The sequence below is a fragment of the Myxine glutinosa genome, chromosome 3 (assembly GCF_964187855.1).
Source record: "Myxine glutinosa chromosome 3, kmMyxGlut1.1, whole genome shotgun sequence".
Taxonomy (NCBI): domain Eukaryota; kingdom Metazoa; phylum Chordata; class Myxini; order Myxiniformes; family Myxinidae; genus Myxine; species Myxine glutinosa.
Genome location: NC_136263.1, coordinates 163,379,932 through 163,396,589, shown reverse-complemented (window position 1 = coordinate 163,396,589; position 16,658 = coordinate 163,379,932). Strand labels below are relative to the sequence as shown.

At 44.8% G+C, this 16,658-nt stretch overlaps 1 protein-coding gene across 1 annotated transcript in view; it reads right to left on the bottom strand.

The window, feature by feature from the left end:
- MEGF8 (multiple EGF like domains 8) overlaps window positions 1-16,658 on the bottom strand; it is a 250,951-nt gene that overhangs the window by 182,654 nt on the left and 51,639 nt on the right. Inside the window, exons 16-20 of the mRNA XM_078773628.1 lie at window positions 7,885-8,023; window positions 7,047-7,210; window positions 5,757-5,984; window positions 1,438-1,635; window positions 240-485 (exon numbers count right to left, since the gene is read on the bottom strand). Of these exons, the coding sequence (XP_078629754.1) occupies window positions 240-485; window positions 1,438-1,635; window positions 5,757-5,984; window positions 7,047-7,210; window positions 7,885-8,023 (975 nt within the window). The remainder of the gene's footprint in view (window positions 1-239; window positions 486-1,437; window positions 1,636-5,756; window positions 5,985-7,046; window positions 7,211-7,884; window positions 8,024-16,658) is intronic.

Genomic DNA, 16,658 nt, shown 5'->3' with positions numbered 1-16,658 from the left:
TCAGCTGTGTACGTGTGGCATTTGTGCGTATGCACGTGCGTGTCTGCATTTTTAAAATTCATTTTCTTGGCAACCGTTGGTCCGATTGATACGAAATTCTACCATAGGAGTGCTTCCGCCTGTAGAATGTTTTAAATTCATAACTATGACATATCGAAATAAGCATATGCAGTATGTCATGTGAACACGAATGAAAAAAAACGCAAGATTATGGCAAGCCAAACAATACAGATCGATACCTGAGTGCAAGTGTGGCAGTCAGTGTGTGCGAGACAGAGAGTGCACTGGTCTGGTTGCAGTAGCAGAACAGTGCGCTTGCCACGTTCCTGACAGCTCCAGGAATTTACCAATCTATGCTCTCTGGGCATGCAGATGGCATTTGATAGACACCAGCCACAACCTTGGTCTGATAAGCATGCCAAGCAGGTGCTGTGAGCCTGGCAGTTGGTGGATTTAAATGGTTCAAGGAACAGTGGCAGAATCTCCTGTGGCAAAAGAAATGAGAATATATATTGTTACCTGCGCCACCAAAGGTGTATGGAGGTTATGTTTTCATCCGTCTGTTTAGTTGGCTGTCTGTCTGTCTGTGAACAAAATATATCAAAAAGTTGTGGAAGGATTCGGCCGAAATTTGGTGGTGAGGTTGGGTATGTGACACGGACTAAGTAATTAGATTTTGGTGAAGATCCCGATCCGGATCTGGATCCAAGAATTTTAAAAGTGATTCTTTACCATTGAGTGATAGGGATAAAAACAATATATAACACATCTCAAAAAGTTATGGATGTATTTGGCCAAAACCTGGTGGACAGTTTGGTTGTTTGACGCGGACAAATTTGTTCGATTTTGGTGAAGATCCGAATATGGATCTGCATACAATAATTAATTTAATTTTTTAAGTGATTCTTCACCATTGAGTAAAAGGGCTATACACAAAATGTAGCATGATATTTACCTCCGCCACCAAAGGTGGATGGAGGTTATGTTTTCACCCCTGTCTGTCTGTTTGTGAACAAGATATCTCAAAAAGTTGTGGAAGGATTCGGACGAAATTTGGCAGAGAGGTAGAGTATGTGACAAGGAAGAAATGATTACATTTTGGTGAAGATCCTGATTCGGATCCGGCTAGTAGAATTTTCTGAGTGATTCTTCACCATTGAGAGATATAGCGAAAAGCGATATATAACATGATATTTATAAAAGTTATGGACGAGTTATGAGTAAACTTGGTGGAGAGTTGGTTAGGTGACAAGAACGAGCTGATGAGATTTTGGTTCAGGTTCGAATCCAGACTTGGCCTATCAGTGGGAGACGAAACATGAACTGTTCAGTCTGGCGGAGGTATGCACTTTACCGAGTACTGCCACAATTGATATGGAAATCCATAAATGATGGAAAATTTTCTGTGAAAAGTAAATATGTTGAACATCGGTTTACCTGATGAGGGAACTGTGTACCACCATTCCATTTCAGCTCAACACTGCTCTCCTGGTTTGAAATGTTGTCCTGCTGGGCTTCCATGATGAACAAGTAACGGTTTCCTCTCGCAAGTTGAGGGAACAATTGTGGTAAATGTCCAGTCATGGTGGCAACGTCTTCTAGAAATGGAGTAGATTTCTTAACGGAAATCAACTGCTGCAGCAAATCCATAAAACAACGATTGTTATGAATAAACATAAAATTAATTCATAAAAAGAATGACAATGAATAAAGCAACAAGGCACAGGTATAACTCGAATGTGGAACAAGCCATGCTTAATTATAAATTTATAATACAAATCATGATCATTATGTGGATTATCTTAAAAGCTCGATACTCCCAAGTGCTTAACCAGCAAGACAGGTTCTTAAATAAAGTGTCAAATTAAATTGAGCTGAAGTTATTGTTGGTAAATTCATCCTTCAAAAGTTAATTTACTTTGTTTTATTTCTACAATGATCAACATAGATTATTTTTTAAATCCAACACATTATGAATCTACAGTAAATAGCCTGTTTGTCTGTCTCTGTGTATGTGTGTTTGTCAGCACCACAGCTCCATGGTTATGACAGCTAGAAACTTGAAACTTTATATGCATACCATGGATGTGCACCTGGGTATGAGTTTTTTTATTTGGTTAGATTCAGATTTTATGGCGTAGCACGGAGGGCAATGCCACCTGGAATGTATCACAGTGCCGAAAGAAGTTTACACCCGCTTTCATAAGTTTCACCTTTTGTTTGTTGCCTTATAGCCTGGAATTAAATCAGACTTTTTCCACCTTGATTTACACATCGTAACCCACAACTTCCAAGTGAAAAACAAATTCTACAAATTTCAGAAAATATTTACAAATACAAAACTGGATATCTTGGTTGGATAAGTGTCGTTGGATAAGGATAAAGTTGGTTGGATAAGGTTTACAAAACTTATTTTCTGACTTTCCCTGAGAAGACTGCTGCCTCTCCTTGGGCGATGCATCTATCTCTGCTGAACGTATAGCTGAAGTTATTGTTGCAGGAATGGAGGCTTACAGGACCTTCAGAATGTATTCACACGACTTGACTTTTTTCACATTTTGTTGTTCCAAGTGAGTTGTTCCATTTTGTTGTCCAAGTTGTTCCACATGACTTTTTTCACATTTTGTTGGGTCAAAATGGATTAAATTGAGATTTTAATAATGGATTTAATTGAGATTTTTGTTGTCACTGATTTCATTTCCAAAGTATAATATGCCACCTGGCATATAATAATATGCCATCAAAGTGGAATTTTTATTTTAAACAAATTAATTAAAAATTGAGCCTTCAACATATTTAAAAACAAAACAATAAAACGACTTTTAAAATGAAACGTGCTGCTTCGTTGTTTGACGTTAATTATTCAAGGATAGAGCATGGACAAACAAACATTGTGTAGGCTTCATGGCCTTAATGGGCCTAATGACATTGATGTCCTTTGGAAGGGCCCTCATACTATTCAACAAATGCATATTATATTGCTGGACATTTCTGAATGTCATGCTACCTGGTGACTAAACGCTCTCATGCTTTTATTGCTTGTGAAAATCTAAGATTTTTCAAGTACGTATATTGATTGGTCATGTGTGTTATTCTGTCTGTCTGTCTGCCTGCCTGTCTGTCTCTCTGTTTGTTTGTCTGTATGTCAATCGCCATCACTGAAATCAACCACCAATTATTTTTGAGGTCAATATAAGCCAAAACATCAACATAGACCAAAGGCCAACATAGGCCAAAGATCAACAACATATTTTAGGGATTTCGCAAGTATCCCCCAATGCACGACATACAGTCACATGAAAAAGTAAGTACACCCCATGTAAAGTTTTGACTTTTTCAACATATTTCAACATACAGCTATTTGATCTTCATTTCAACAATATTGATAGATAAAGGTGATATAATATAACAAATATCATGAAACATTTACATTTTGTAGTCCATTGTATAATTTAAATAAACATAAATGCAAATTTCGCATGTGGAAAAAGTAAGTACACCCTTGGCTCTAATAGGTGGTATTGCCCCCTTTGGCAGAAACAACCTCAAGTAAGCATTTCTTATAACTGTCTACCAGTCTCTGACATCGACTGGGAGAAATTTTTGCCCACTCCTCCATGCAGAATTCTTTCAGCTGTGCGATGTTTGAGGGGTTTCTTGCATGCACAGCTCGTTTCAAATTCCCCCACAACATCTCAATGGGATTTAGATCTGGGCTTTGACTTGGCCATTCCAGAACCCTCCATTTCTTTCTTTTCAGCCATTCCTTGGTGGATTTACTAATATGTTTAGGGTCATTGTCATGTTGCAAGGTCCACCTTCGGTTAAGCTTCAACTATCCAACAGATGGCCTCACATTATCCTCAAGCTCCCTCTGGTACAATGAAGAATTCATAGTGCATTCTATGATGGTGAGCTGCCCAGGCCCTGATGCAGCAAAGCTGCCCCAAACCATAATATTTCCACCACCATGCTTTACAGTTGGTATCAGGTTCTTGTGGTCAAATGCTGTCCTTGGTTTTCACCAAACATGTCTTCTGGTACTGTGGCCAAATAGCTCTACCTTTGACTCATCTGTCCAGAGCACATTGTTCCAGAAGTGCTGGTCTTTGTCTAGGTGTTCATTGGCAAACTTTAGTCATGCCCTGATGTTCTTTCTGGACAGCAAAGGTTTCCTCCTGGCACACCTCCCATGTAGATCAAATTTGTGCAGCCTCTTTCTAATGGTAGACTCGTGCACTTTGACATCAACAGTGGCAAGAGCTACCTGTAGGTCCCGTGATGACATTCTGGGGTTCTTAGAGACTTCTTTCAGCATCTTGCGGTCTGCTCTCAGGCTGAACTTGCTGGGGCGGCCTGGCCTGAACAAGTTGGCAGTTGTTTGGAATCTTCTCCACTTGTAGATGATTTTCCGGACAGTCGAATGATTGATTTCAAATTGTTTGGAGATCTTTTTAAATCCCTTCCCAGACTCGTAGGCATCTATAGCCTTCTTTCTGAAGGCCTCAGAGAGCTCTTTTGATCTGGGCATGGTGACGCCGCACACTTCAACAACAAAGAGCAAACCAAACGAAATGTCTGAGGTTTAAATAAGACAGGTTCCTCCAAGATCCTCTCTAACGATGTTCTAATCATTTGCACCTGAGCTGGTGCACCTGATTCTAATCTAAGGTATTTGAAGTAGTGATAAATGTAGGGGTGTACTTACTTTTTCCACATGCGAAATTTGCATTTATGTTTATTTAAATTATACAATGGACTACAAAATGTAAATGTTTCATGATATTTGTTATATTATATCACCTTTATCTTTCAATATTGTTGAAATAAAGATCAAATATCAGTATATATAAAATATATATATAACCACCTTTAGAGGCCGTTTTCCCCCGCAAAGCGGGGGTTGGCCTTTTTTGGGACCCGTGGTTGTTGTTGTTTTTCGGTCCCCTTTTTGAAGCAATGTTTTACGGCCGGATGCCCTTCCTGACGCCAACCCTTTTTGCCGCCTTTAACGACAAACAGGGAATTACCAGTGAGCTGGTACTCAATTAGCCGACCTCGGAAGGATGACAGGCTGAGTCAACCCCCCTGGCGTTAATTCAGCGATCGACCGGGATTCGAACCCAGGATCCTAGGATCCTAAGCCGGCACCCTAGCCGCTAGCCCAACACCAGAATGTTGAAATATATTGAAAAAGTCAAAACTTTACATGGGGTGTACTTACTTTTTCACGTGACTGTATTCCTTGTTTGTCTCTTCATCTTCGACCATTTGTTTATCACAAATCTGTTTGATCGACCATATTATACATGAATAACTGAGCAACAAAATACAAACAAAAACTGCATTCTATTTCCTGGCTATCATTTTCCCATCATAGCAATTCTTTTATTGAAAGGAGAACTACACACTGGACAGACAATACCATGGAGTAGCCTTGTGCCCTAGTATACGGAAACAAACAAAATGTCCCATTTATCTAGCTTTACATGTGTCCTTGACGATAATACTAAAGCTCATGGTCAGTACTCAGTGTGCCCTCATTTTATTTAACTTTCACCTGTGAGGTTAGCTTTTCTTGTTGGTTGCAATTACCAGTTCAAACCATATGGAAGAGTCAGTTAACAAAAGGTGTGAGCCAGATGATATTAGTGTTATTTTCAAAACAACAACAGCCCCATGAGTCTTAGATTTTGTTTCAAAAAAACAGTTGTAAAGTGGTGCTCAGTGAGGTTTGTATGTTGAGAGTGACATACCAAAGTGTCATCACACGTGCTGTTGGGTGTATGACAGAGCCAGAGTCGTGCGTTAACCTTCCGAACCACCATGAACAGCTTTAGGCTTTCATCCAACTTAGTGCGCACAGAAAGTGGATGGATGAACCCTCTGAACAAAGCAGTCACATTTGTACTCAGTCGATTCGCCTGGACTCGTGTCATGAACACGGGAAAAATTGATGCATTCACTGTCCTCGAAATAGAAACCTGGATAAAGAAGAAGAACCACCTTTAGAGGCCATTTTTCCCCGCAGAGCAGGGGTTGGCCTTTTTTGGGCACCGTAGTCCCCTTTTTGAAGCAATGTTTTATGGCCGGATGCCCTTCCTGCAGCCAACCCTGTTAGTTGCCTCTTGCGACACACAGGGAATTACCAGTGAACTGGTACTCAATTTGCCGACCTTGGAAGGATGACCGGCTGAGTCAACCCTCCTGGCGTTAATTCAGCGATCGACCGGGATTCAAACCCAGGATTCTAGGATCCCAAGCTGGCACCCTAAACGCTAAGCCAACACCAGGCTTCCAACACCAGGCTTGAAATAGAAACCTGGATGCAGATTATAAACTAATTATAATTCATTCTGCAACTTTTGAATTCAACAAACAAAACTATAAACACAACCAAAGCACAACAAAGTCATTGTCAAGAAGGCAAGGTTTTCTGCTTCACCTGAGACAAGACAGACAGAAAATGGTTCTGCTTGCATCACCTGGGATGGCATCACCTGGGACAAGTCAAGCCAAAAATTATGCTTCACAACACCTTGAAATGATATCTTTAAGAATGTTAAAAGTATCATCCCAGCTCCACTCCTGCAGCATGGTAGTGTTGGCTGCATTTACACAGAAGTCACTGGTCTCCGATTTCCTGAAGGACGGATGGAGGTTGATTTAGTAGTCAGACAATACCTTCTCTTAGGCGAGTCAGTGTCGGCCAATTGCTCTCAGATCAATTTTCTTAATCCTCTACCCACTACCCAGTTCATGTCAACTGCACAAGACTTGCAGTGGCAGAGTAAATGATTTAAAGGATAATATAATAAGAATATCACTCAGCCATGACTGATGTGCATCATCAATACCTAGCTCACAATGCTGGACAATAATTCCATCTGTGATGAAAGACTGATTGAGTGAAAGTGAAAATCAATCTGAGTGAAAATCTACACATGAAGGAAGAAGCATTGCAAATTATTTTGCTTCCAAAATTTTTCCACACTAAAATTAGCAGGGAATACCACAACTTCATGTAAAACCATGAGTCAAAATACCTCATCTGGCTGACTGTCGTTTCGTGGTTGAAAGTATTTCATCAAATGCACCCCTGGGGGGTAATCAAGCACCATGCAGTCTTCAAATGATGTCACAAAGGTGGCAGCATCTCCCCACCAGCCAGTTATATTTTGTTCTGGGTTGACATAGCATTTATCTGCATCTACAACAAAGAACACACGTCATCAAAAGTGCTTCATAAGTATAAAATCTGAAATTAACAGGCCTGTTGTACTTTCAAAGTTTAACAATCAAATTTGGGTTTCATTGTCCACAGGAAAAACAATATTTTCAGCACGTCCCTTCTCAAGGCTTGGCTATATAGTAGGGTTAATAAAATGCCCTATTTTTAAAAAATATTCTCATACTGATCTAATCATACTTTTTAGAACCGCTCTCCCCCAATCAGAATGGGTAAAAATCAGGTACCCCCGTTAATGGGCCCATCTGCTACACCTCAGCTGACACCCGTTCATATGTTGGAGGGGCTGTATTCTCTCAAGGCCATAACGCTGATGGCAACGCAACAGGCCAAAGCTGTGTTCAGGCTGGGCAGCGCCATCAATAAGGAGGATGCACAAATAAAGGGAATACATCTCCCCACATGCCGTCATTTCCTGCGCTGTCTCATGCATCACATCGAGAAGGGTGTGGTGGCAAAGCACACTGGCTGTCCTGGTGCTCCCCCCAAATGGGCATTTGCACAGCCCGTCTTCGCCCGGTTCGCAGATTTTTACAAGAAGGCCAACATACCCACTGTCTCTGACCACCAGACATGCATCTTGCTCATTCAGCTTCTGGACACCAACCGCAACATGAAGAAGATTCCGACCACACGTAGATCAACCCGGCCATGCTTGCCAAGCTGCAGGCCAGGGAACAATGACTGGACACAACCTTCCAGTTGTGGCCGGTCAACATTGAGCAGCTGGTCACGAACCTGGAGGATAGTCTGTTCCTGCCGTCTGCATGAAGACTGAACACATAGGATCTTTCAGCACCTACAACAAGGTCCTGTCGCAGAAGGTGCACCGTCACCAGGTTAATGATCAGGCCAAGGAAGAATGGTGCAAGTGTAAGGTGCAGAAAAAAAAATGGTGCTGCTAGATTTCTTTTGTTTTCAGTCATCATTTAGTTGGCAGATGACAGTGAGGTGGCAGCAAGCAGCAAAGGTGAAAGTGATGTGACTGCCACTGCGACTTCCACTTGGAGACATCATCGCAGGCAGCACACTGGCATTCATCACCCACGATATCCTACCCCCTCTGTAATTGGTTTCCCTGGCCACTCGACTCATGTGTCTGAGGCCAGATGGTCTGATTATCATTTCTGATTTAGAATTTTATGCTCGTCATGCAAACCCATCTCTTAATTGCCTGAGGTGCTGACTTTTTTGGTGAAAAATGCAATGTTGTGCCTTTTTTTTTTTTTACAATGTGCAGGAGCATTTTTGATTCAGAGATTTCTCAAAAATATAGTGAGACATGATTGTGAGGTATTAAAATAAGGGGAAACAAGAAAGAGCAATCAGAGATTGCAAACCCTCACCAGGATGTATTTTTCAGTGGTTTTTAAGGCTTTTGTGTTAAAACAAATATGGCGGCCGAACCACGTGACAGATGACGTCATCATTATTATTTTTTTCTCCACCAATTTATGCCTACATGATGCTCAAGAAATTTCATCTTGATAGGCTGAAGTTTTGTACTTGTTGAATTATGACGTTATAATGGAGGCACCTATGACATCATCATTAACATATTTTATTCCCCATGGAGATTTATTTTCAATGAGCCATGTCTCAATTTTTTCTATACAGCACTTTCGGAGATAGAGGTGCAAAGTTTTTCGGTTTTTCCAAGATGGCGGCCAAACCACATGACCTATGACGTCATAGTTATTAATAAATCCTACAGGTGGAGTTGCACCTATGAGGAGAATTTCCTGTCAATCAGACAAACGGTTGCAGAGAAAATCATATTTATTCTGTGCAGACAAACAGACAGACAAACAGACACACAGACAAACAAACGGATTCAAATGGCCATGATCAAATCGATCATGATCAAAACGGCCATTATCTTTCTTGGGAAAACCACATTTCCAAGCTGGCCTCCAAAGCCAGTCGCCGACTGGGCATCCTCCGTCGTGTGAAGTCCTTCCTCGGCACACCTGAGCTCCTCGCCACATACAAGGCTTTCATCCGCAGCTCAATGGAATACTGTTCTCCCCTATGGGCTGGTGCGCCTGCCTCACACCGAGCTCGGCTTCACGCTGTTGAAACCAAAGCTTTCAGAATCATTGGAATCTACCGTGATGAAGCTATCTCCGAGGGCCTTTCACTCACTCACCGCAGGCAGGTAGGTGGTCTTTCTGTCTTCTACCGACCCCTCTCCGGCCTTGCTCCCCCAGCTCTCTCTGTGCTCTGTCCCCCAAATATTCCTACAGGTCGCACAAGATCTGCCAGCAACCCTCTGATGGTTAAACTGCCGAAATCTCGGCTCTCTGCTCACCTTCACTCTTTCATTCCTCTTTTCTCCCTCCTCTGGAACAAACTCCCACACTCCCTTCAATCCCACTCCTCCCTCCAGGTCTTTAAAACAGCTGTTCACCACCATCTCTTATCTTTCCCCATCCAAAACCTTGATCTTTTCTTCCCCCACTAATTCACCCCAGATCCACCTTGTTTGAAATTCCAACTTCTTTCCTGGAAGTCTCGGCAGTGTCCATATGTTTTATACCTCTCCCACCCCCCCTTCCCATGCCTCCCCCCCCCCAAAGCCCTCTCCCTCCCACAGATCTGTCGATGTCCCTGCTCTCAGATGTTGTGTTTGTGTTCCCCCCCCTCTCGCCCCATCTTGTCTACCGCTCCCCATGTTATATGTTTTATGTGTCGGTTTGTCTGTGTGATTAATGTTTGCTCTTTCACGAGCCTCGATCTTGTATACAAAAAAAAAATAAAAAAAATACAATACCCTCTCCTCAGGCGAGGGTAATAACTGGTTGTCACTCACAAACATTATAGTCTAGTAGGAAGACTAGGTCCCCCTGCACCCCCCGGAGATATACTTCTAATCAGTGTTTCTAGATTGGAAAAAATGTGTAGAAAATGACTAGCTATGGCCCCAAGCTGAAAAAATGTCCCACATACCATTTTTATGCAAATTACTGCTGCAAATTTTATGCAAAATTATGCAAATTTTATGCAAATTTTTGATGAGGAGTAGAGTTGAGGGGTCTTTGAGGGCTTCATCGAGGTGCTCTCGGTTGCAAGACTGGGTCATTCTGAGAAGCACAGCAGGGTCAGAGATCATGATGTTCTCCTCCTCAGTGAATCTCTCCATCAACAGCCTCTCCATTGCCTCACACACTGTTTTGAGGCAAAAGAGGGACTTTGCGTAGGCCTTTCCACTGAGAACACCTTTGAGAGATCCACTTGTTACTAGTTGTGCCTCAAAGAGAATCTCTGCATATCCAGAACCACGCATCTTGTGTCCAGTGAGCATCCCGATGTAGTTCATGGATGTGTGGAAGGGTCCAATCGTTACTACATGACTAGCAAATTCATTTGGCCAGCGCCAGATGATGGGAAGGGCTTTCATGCAGACACCCAGATCAAATGTATTCAGGACCCATCTCTGACCCACCTCAGCAGTTGCTGCCTCGGAACGCTTCAGTAGCTCACGAACAACTGCGTTGTCTGTGATCGGTTGGTGGATAGGCGTGCAGTAGTCGACTGTTGATTTGCTGGGTGGGGGAGAACCAGTTGCAGAGGTGAAACCCCCTAGCCCAGGCACAGGCTGCAGGCCATTGCCATGCCATGCAGGCACCAGGCACAGACCGATCACAGACAACGCAGTTGTTCGTGAGCTACTGAAGCGTTCCGAGGCAGCAACTGCTGAGGTGGGTCAGAGATGGGTCCTGAATACATTTGATCTGGGTGTCTGCATGAAAGCCCTTCCCATCATCTGGCGCTGGCCAAATGAATTTGCTAGTCATGTAGTAACGATTGGACCCTTCCACACATCCATGAACTACATCGGGATGCTCACTGGACACAAGATGCGTGGTTCTGGATATGCAGAGATTCTCTTTGAGGCACAACTAGTAACAAGTGGATCTCTCAAAGGTGTTCTCAGTGGAAAGGCCTACGCAAAGTCCCTCTTTTGCCTCAAAACAGTGTGTGAGGCAATGGAGAGGCTGTTGATGGAGAGATTCACTGAGGAGGAGAACATCATGATCTCTGACCCTGCTGTGCTTCTCAGAATGACCCAGTCTTGCAACCGAGAGCACCTCGATGAAGCCCTCAAAGACCCCTCAACTCTACTCCTCATCAAAAATTTGCATAAAATTTGCATAATTTTGCATAAAATTTGCAGCAGTAATTTGCATAAAAATGGTATGTGGGACATTTTTTCAGCTTGGGGCCATAGCTAGTCATTTTCTACACATTTTTTCCAATCTAGAAACACTGATTAGAAGTATATCTCCGGGGGGTGCAGGGGGACCTAGTCTTCCTACTAGACTATTAAAGAGGCATGTGGATTAGAACGTTACATTTTTAGAGATAATTTTGTCTCAAAATGGAGAAAATCTCTGATTTCATGGTAAATGGTTACCATAAAATTAGCTATCATGTATAGTATTATCATCTTTACCTGTATCTTATCTACAGCATGTAGAAGGTTGACGAAACTTGTTCTTTTCAGCCAATACGTGTCATGGAAACAACAGCATTATTGTTCAAAAGTGTCACAATGTTACCCTACCCCTAATTTCAGCAAAACTGTACATTTATCGCACAGAGGTTTTACCTGCGACATGTCACAGTTTTACATGAGCTTTGCGTTCCTTTTGGGATTCTTGTTGGGTCGACTTTTGGAATGTGCCAGGGGCGGATCCAGGAATTTCAAGACGGGGGGGGGGGGGGGTGCATGAAACTATAGCGCTGGGGGGGGCACAGAGGAGTCTGGGGGTCTTCCCCCAGGAAATTTTTTTAAATTGATCGTCAGAAACGGCATTTCGTGCGTTCTTGGAAGTTTCTGCAGTTCCTTGCGTTCTTCCCTGGTCCAACAGTTCAACAGATTCGCGATGACTAATGGTCAGATATAGGAACTGGTGAAACGACATGCCCAGCTGTTCCTTCTGCTATAAATTGATGAAGTGCGTGTGTGTGTGTGTGTGTGTGTGTGTGTGTGTGTGTGTGTGTGTGTGTGTGTGTGTGTGTGTGTGTGTGTGTGTGTGGGGCATGTTTTTTGTGTAGTTCTACTGGAGCTTTCTGATATGGAATTTCTGATTTGTGTCGTTCTCGCGAAATGATTGTTATGATCTCCTGAGTTAATTAAGCTAATTAACTACAAAGAATCCAGAAGAATTTCCATGTTTCTAAATGCACTCCATGTTAAGGTGTGTAGAGCAGCTTAATAGGTCCTTCCATGGCATGCCATTCTCATTACTAAATAAATAACAAAAACAATGATAATATTGTTACGGACACGACTTTGATGTTAGGGTGAGCCGAGCGGAATGGCCGCCGTGTCCGCACAAGTTACCCGATTATACTCGAACGTTGCCGAGTCGCGCTACGCTGAATCAATGAAGGAAAAGGACACAACGGCTGGGACTAAAATGACACGACACCAAGGGTTCAGTTCTCAAGACCTCCGGAGGAGGTTATATTAGGGCGGAAGGTTAGATTACAGGAATGAGAGGGACAGCATAGAAAGACAGGCACTTAGACACACTTATCTTATTCCCTGACAGACGACAGATAAACAGGACAAAACTGACTCACACGGGGATTGATGGCAAGGAAAGGCAGAATCGATGGCTCCAGGTGCACCTGGGCTCAGGGCAGGATCGACCCGGTCCGGTCTAGAGATGCGGGGAGGTCGCAGCGCTCGGATGTGGTGATTGTCTTCTCAAGCTGGGGGCGCATCTCTCGTCACATCCGGTAAGTCGCTGCGTATATCCGGCGGGGAGTGACACGCCCTCGGCTCGTTAGCTCCGCCCCAGATGGAATCGGTCCGCCCTTCTTATTGGGTGCGGGGGGGTTACCAGGCTCCGCCCTTGACGAGGAGCTGACAGCCAGCCCCTTCGTGGTAACCCCGTGGAGCGCATGGGTAATGGCGGCTAACCGAGCCGGAGTGAGGACGCACACTCCCCGCGCGCGCCGTTGTTGTAGTTGTTGTAGTTGTTGTTGTAGTTGTTGTTGTAGTTGTTGTTTGGGGAAGAAGATGGGAGGAGGTATGGGAAGGTCCTAAACTCACTACTGGTGCCATATAATCACATTCTGGTGCAACGAAGAGTCAGAATTAATGGAAACGAGTCCTTAACTGACATAGACTAAGAATAACTAGCAAGATGTCCGAAAGTTGTCTACGTGAGATGCGGTGGACCTGGGCACGACATTTAATGGGGGAAAAAGGGGAAGGTCGGTTCTACAGAGTGTTATTTACAGGCAATGGGACTAGGGAATGGGGGATTGGGGATAGTTGGGGAGTATTGGGGAAATAGGGGAATATTTACAAGCGGATATGGAGGCCAAATGCCATATTCGCAACATTGCACCCTTCTCTACCCTCGGGGCGTCCCGACCCGATAAATTTTTACCTATTTTAGTGTGGCACTCAGATGTAGTTCCCTCTACTATTAACTCTACCCTGAGTGCGACAGTTTTACAGATGTTCACAAATGAGTAAATATGTCCCCCTGCGACGTTGCACCCTTCTCCTCACAGAAACATACCCACAGGATAACCGAATTGCGGAAAGAATTCGCAAACTAAACATACAGCCGGTAGGGAGCATTATTTACAAGACTACGCTGATATTTACACTACGATCCAGGACCTGTTTTTGGAGGGACACATGCAGATGTTATGCATAGAGAGAGCACGCATGCCAGCATCGATACACCAACCCACGAGTGCTCTGTGGCCTACGGCCTTTAATAATGTGCAGAGCACCCCTTCCCAGCACCAAAAGCACCACCCCATCACACAGTCAGCACCATCCGGTGCACCAATAAAGTGTTTAGTGATCATTGTGTGGTGTCGCAGCCGGCCGATGTTCTGCCGCTGGTCTTGCCTTCGTGTGGTGCACTTGGTGTTCTTGCCTCTTTCCAAAAAATAAAGAAAGGCGCCAACCGCGTCCATTTCTTTATTGTGGCCGTCAGGGGGCCAACTATAAGTGGTTCACCTGTATGGCATAGGTGCCACGTTGACCCATAGGTCCATCCACGGGTGGTGCTTGGCCGCAAAAGGACTGCGGTCCATGGTGGGCGGCCACAAACATTGCGGTCCATATGGTGTATCGATCCAGGCAGCAAGCAGCGAAAGTGCAGGCCCACAACTGCGTAGCCAGCACCTCTCTCTCCTCTCTCTCTGCCCCAAAACCAGATCCTCGGAGGTGGGAGACAAAAGAAGCAGACAAGTGAGTAAGGTGGTAAGGGCGCAAAAGTGCACGCAATGCAAGGTAATGCACACTGGGGGCACATGGGAACCAGGTGAGACAGGTACGTTCCTACCGTACGCCCCCCCCCCCCCCACCAGGTAACCTACATGGCCCCTCCCTTACCCCTTACTGTATCCACAAAACACAACACTACCCATAGACATCTACTTTACAAATCAACAAACATCCCTACTGTCTTCCCCGTTCCTCCCATAAACCAAATTCGTCTTCTCTCCCTCCTAACCAATCAAATTTGCCATTTTCAACTTTCATCAAAATTTGCCATCTCCAACTGAACATCAAAATTTGCCATTACCAATTCATCATCAGTCCCTCCTAAGGAGGGAGAGATGGAATCACCCCAATGTCTCATCCACGTCGTGATGCGTCTCACAAATCCTCACAGCAATTCTCATTTCCTGCACCAAAACAAGATAACACAGGTGTGGAGTCATCATCATCACCACAGGTAAGTGGCTGCGTATGGTGCGACAGGTTTATCAATCCTAACTATTTCCTAAATGACTTTAACAACTTTACATTACCCGGGGTCTTTCTCCGGCCAAACCATTGGCCCTCTTACACTATGGGTTCTAAAAACCAATTCCCATTGGCCAACCTGTGGTGCTTTTCAATTTGGGGTCTCACTCCCCCGATTCATCTCCCGGTGCCCTCGCACAATTTCTGGGCTGTGGCGTGTACCTCTCCCAGCGGGTCTACCCACCTGCACACCTCCACCACTGCAGTTGCCTCCGAGCTTACCTGCTCCTTACCCTAACCTAACTACCTGGAAAGGCCCTCTGGCACTCTCCCCACTCGGTGCCCTCTCTGGCACTGGGCTGCCCGATCCACACCCGGGATCCTCAGGCAACCACTCACAACTACCGGCTCCCAGAGCCCACCTGCGGCCTCACCTGGCCGACATCCTCACAGTGGTGGAGTGCCCAACCAACTACACACACTAACAGGCTACACGCCCAGCCATTTCCACGACACTAATGCACCCATCCACAACACCATTCTGCTACCGCACCACAAATGCCAATATCCAACCACAATTTACCTATACCCTCTACCTAACACTTACACTACCCGCCCCGGGTACTCGTGAAAGGGGTCCACTCTTCCCCCATCCACACCTTCGCACCATGCACACCACTCCGTACCACTTACTCCAACTCTCTCCACACACCTGTACTTGCACACCTGTGCTCTCACACCTGGTGCCACCTGCACCCTTCTCTCCCCAAGCGCATTCGCGCTGATCCACAACACTCATTACTCACACACTGCTCCACACACCTGTCCAGTTGCACACCTGTGCAATCACACCTGTTCGATCACACCTGTTCAATCCTCACCTGTTCAATCCTCACACACACGGCATCATCTCAGCTAACTACTCCCCTCTGAAACTTGCGCTTCCCAGTCGTCCCTTTAAACTATTGCGCTCCCACGTCATTATCATCCACACTAAACTACCTGCGTCCCCACTACAGGTATCAGTCACTAACTAAACTTAACGTCACCTAATGTCATCTTCTAGGGCCCTATCAATATAACCTAACCCACCCGGGCTAGTTTTCACTGCCATACACCCCATAAGCTATTGCGCATTTGCCCCCACATGGGAAGGGTGGCAGGGATGCCAGCCTTACCCACCGGGCCCATCGCTCACTACCAATTTTGCACATCAAATTTCAACAAATTAAAAATTTGCCAATCACTACCCATCATCTGCCAATCACTACTGCCAATCCCTTGCCAATCATCAAATTTTGTTTTCCTCTAATTCTGGGGCCAAAACACTAACCTCATCACACAGTCTACTCACTAATGCCTCTCGGTGCGCCAATTCCTGTCCAAAGCCCGGCTTCGTAAAGCCAAGCCATGAATGCGGGTTGTTTGGTGCCAGCGGCTGGATACGTCCCGCACTCGGTGCAGGGACGGGGGCTTACCCGGGCCGAGATCCCACGCACCATCTCGGCGTGGAGCCATCCAATGTCCCGATCTCGACCTGCCGGACTGCCTCAACAAAAAGTGGTCGCCATGACGACCCTTTCTATCGGGCTGCCCGCTCCGCCTAGTGGAGCACGGACGCGGCCGTTCAAAGCGAGGCCCAGCACGCACCGAGGGACTGATTCGGCTAAAAGTCGC